We start from the raw sequence: 4056 nt of genomic DNA, 5'->3' as shown, positions 1-4056 counted from the left end.
TGGTAGGCTAGGTCTCATACAGGTTCAGCGAAGAAAAAAAATGAGGAATACAAGCGGAATATGTATTATTTCTCTCAAAACAAATTGAAAATGTGATTCCTAGAAATGTGAACATGACATGTTCAAAATCAGGAACAAGGTCATCACAGAGTTGGGAGGGGGGAATGCTTTTTGTATTGCAATGTCATAGGAGTTTTTGGGAGGGTAGTTGGCCTGCAGGAGGTATGATGCAATTTGAAGTTTACGGATAGGAACTGCCCCATTGACGGTAAATGAAAAAAAAGGGGTTGGGCTTAGCTTTCCAAAAAAAGGGCCATCCTGTGTGGGAAATTCCCTCTCCACTGTCTCTGGCAGTAGGAGCATGAGGAGTCTAGAGGTTTAGAGTCATCTAAGAAATATGTTTGACACCAAAGTGTGTCAGAATCATAATAATTACATGGAAACATGTTCCTTCACTCAGTGCTGAAAAGGTCATACAACAGAGAACTCAGTAACACAAGTGTGTCATGATGCAGCAAAACATGATAATTATCTTCTTGTAAATTAATTGAATTGAATTGAAACCTTTATTGCCCCAGAGGGGAATTTGTTTAGCACACGTCAAGCATACAGAAAACATTAAAATGTACGCCCATCACCAACACTACAATGTCACCAACCACCATCATCGTCATCACCATCCTCACCAACATCATCGCATCAACATCATCATCACTGCAACAGGCATCAACAGCTGTTCAACAATTTAATGCTTCTTGGTACAAAATAAGTGCTGGCTCGTTTTGTCCTTGATTTGGCCATTCTAAACCTGCGTCCAGAGGGGAGTAGGGGGAACTCTGAGAAGAGTGGAAATAAAGGTAACAACATATAACTAATAATTGGGGTGAATAATACTTTTTTGGAACTGTATCTGAAACTATTGTTACTAATTCCTAATGTTTATATCACATTGGCTGTAGCATTTTCAATTTAATTATGCATCAAAACAGGACATGTGAAGCAACATGTAGAAGCTCTGATATCCATTTAGTATAGAGAAATCCACTCTACCAGTGCACCCTATAGCATTTGCATTGTAGACTATTTGACATAGCTATGCCAGTGTCACTTGTGGGTGTACATTTAAAAACTCATCAAAGTAGATGTTGACGATGAGACCTCTCCGGTGTAAGTGGCATGTTTATCCTCTATTGTTTTTCAAGTGGCAATTGTAAACAAGATGCAAGCCCCCACCCTGCATTGTTATGAATCCAGGTCTTTCTGTCCCACATTCAAGGTATCCTTTAAAACAGATCATCTCCCTCTTTCCTCTCGGCCTAGGGGTTCTCTTGTCAGCAAGTGTGTCAGTATTTTCATTCCCACAGGTTTGTCTTCATTTTTCAAGTGGCTACTTGTGGGGCCAGTTTAATGGGCAGACAATTCCTGGACTTGGAGTTTTATGTTCAATGGAGGAGCTCCATTTAAATCGTGACTGGGTGTAGTCTGTGTCCAGAAAATAGCCTGTCTGGTCAGGTCTGATAATCTCATGATTATGTACAGGTTAATGAGTAATAAAAGAGTCATGTTCCTCACATTGTCATCCTATTGCTACTTTCTAAATGAGATGGACAGTCCTTTAATCCTTAAGTGTTTTTGTTGTTGTTGTTTTTTTACAATAATGTAAAATAAAGCAGCTTAAAATATCAGTTCTGTATCTCTTCACATTTCAAACATTTATGTAGGCTACTACATGTTTAAAATGGTTTGAAAGCTGCATTGTGGCATGTTGGGGGTTAGTTGCTGATTAATCTGTGCAACCTTGAACCCCTCTCTAGGTCAGTGGACCCACCAGACTGTTGACAGAGGTGTGTGCTGCAGAAGATAATGTTCATACTTTTCAGCTGAATGAAAATGGTTCATTGAAGCCTTTATTATTATTATTTAATCCAGTATGAAATGTTATTCTGAATTTCCCGCTTCAGTAGACTATTTATTATTATTATTCTCCTTAGTCATAAGTGGGAATTTTGATAGCCACATTTTCTGTCACCAATTCATATTTTCACTAGGGTATTAGCATAAAATAAAATACAGACTTGGCATTGAACTTGTAGCTTCAAATATGAGACCCTGACTCCTATGTCTTGAATTGTGTGTATGTGAGTGTTTGAAATCCTGTCTCTGTGTGTAGACAGGAGGAGAGGTAGCCTAATTAAAGCAGTGCTGAGCAAACAATTCTTTTGAGTTAGCCTGCCACCTGTTTTTAAGGACACAAATAAAGAAAAATACAATATAAGGATATCAACAAAGTATAAATCTGTTTAATTTCATAAAATATTTATAACATTATCATCTATAGCATCTGTACCTCTTTAATATTAAATACATGACTTCCTTCATTGCCAATACTGTTACAAAGAGTTGCATCATACCGCTGCAGTACAACTCTCCCTTGACAACCATTGCTCCAGATAGGGAACATGTATTCAATAGTTCTGAATACCACCATTTTGAACGTGAAATCTGCACAGAAATACTGCATATACACAATTATAAAGACAAGTTGGCATGTTGGTGACATGTCAAGAATCATAATCTCGTTGCGCAATTCAAGCACCCTAGGCTCTCTCGTTCAAGTAGTCTTCGTAAACGTAATGTCTGTTTTCACATGAAATGTACCATCTTGAATCACTTTTATTTCAGTGAAACGCCACCTCAACGAATCCGTTTAATGTCCGTTCTTGATAAATCCAGTAGGGATATAGGCCTACCAGTTTCCAAAGAGAGGTGTGGGAAATCTGCATGTTAACCCACTATCAGCATTGTCCGGTTGCTGAAAGCAAGTTGCGCAGGGTGGACAGCTCTCTTGACAACTGCTCCACGCGCTTTTGTAAACGATCGTTCTCTGCTGCCAGTTCCAGCACTTTGTGTTGAGTCTCCATATTGCGAATTTTGGCTTTATCCCTGCTCTTTCTCACAGCAAGGTTGTTCCTTTCCCGCCTCTGCTTATATTCTTCGCTGTCTTTGTCCAGTCTCTTCTTCCCCTTGCCATTAGACAATTTCCCACTATGTGAGCTGGGCGACCTGCCATTACCTGCCGGGGTAGGTGTGTCGGGTGGACTGGAACAGGAGGAGGACGCATTGGAGATGTTGCCAATACTGCCAGAGGGAGTCGACTGGTAATGAAGATAAGACCTCATGTCAAAGCCAGACGAACCAGTGTCCATTCTTGTGTCTTCTGTAGTTTCGTTTCTTTCACTGGATTTGTAATTGTTCCCGGGAAGGTCTGGGCTGAACACGGTGCCAACGCGCGTCTCCTGCAGTTCAGGATAACCCAGAACGTATGGGTCCCTGGGGTTGACGCACGGGCTCGACTCCCGGTCGTCTGCAGATATGAAGTTTCTGTAGTTTTGTAATGATTGGATTCTTTTGATTTTGGTCTCTTCGTTGAGGAAATTTGCGTATAGATCAACTCCCCGCTGCTGTTGAGTTTCGTGGTGTGTCACCAGCTGTTGATAGTTCGAAGTTGGGTCCAGGTAAGCACTGAAATCTATCGCTTTCTCGTGCTCTGCGATGCCAAGCTCCGTCATCGAGCCGTCAGTGACCTGCCTGGGAATTCTGTCGTTGTAGGGACCAATAATGTTTCTACTCTGGAAAGCAAAGCTGTCCCCGTCGTAGATGCTGGCAACTTCCATGGATCTTAACACCCGGGAACATACGGGGCAATCTAGCCCGAGATTACAGGTTCGTCTAACTTGCTGAAAACAACAAAGTTGCTTTATTTGGCAAAGCAGTGTTTTTTTCAAGCTGCTCTGTTGATATTCTGTTATCTAAACAGCTTCAAGAAGTATTTACTCTACATGCTCTATGCTCCAGTCAAATGAGCTGCCTGCACGTATTGGGGATTTTATAGGGTAGTGGGCGGACTGATGTGACGCGCACATGGGACTGCCTAGCCCTAGACAGACAGATTTGCACATCACTAAATTGGAATTTTGCAAGTGGACACTGGACTTATAATTAAGTATTTAAATAAAATAAATATTTACATAGAATGTGAGCCTATAATAGCCTACT

General features: G+C 41.0%; 1 protein-coding gene across 1 annotated transcript; it reads right to left on the bottom strand.

The window, feature by feature from the left end:
- Positions 1-2278: 2278 nt before the first annotated feature.
- Positions 2279-3844, bottom strand: cebpb (CCAAT enhancer binding protein beta). The gene has a single exon (XM_084445482.1). The coding sequence runs from the start codon at positions 3672-3674 to the stop codon at positions 2796-2798; it is 879 nt and encodes a 292-aa protein (XP_084301608.1). The 5' UTR covers positions 3675-3844; the 3' UTR covers positions 2279-2795.
- Between the last annotated feature and the right edge of the window lie 212 nt (positions 3845-4056).

The sequence above is a fragment of the Borostomias antarcticus genome (genome assembly GCF_949987555.1).
Source record: "Borostomias antarcticus genome assembly, chromosome: 11".
Lineage (NCBI taxonomy): Eukaryota > Metazoa > Chordata > Actinopteri > Stomiiformes > Stomiidae > Borostomias > Borostomias antarcticus.
The sequence above is the reverse complement of the archived record's forward strand: the minus strand, read 5'-3'. Positions and strand labels throughout refer to the sequence as shown.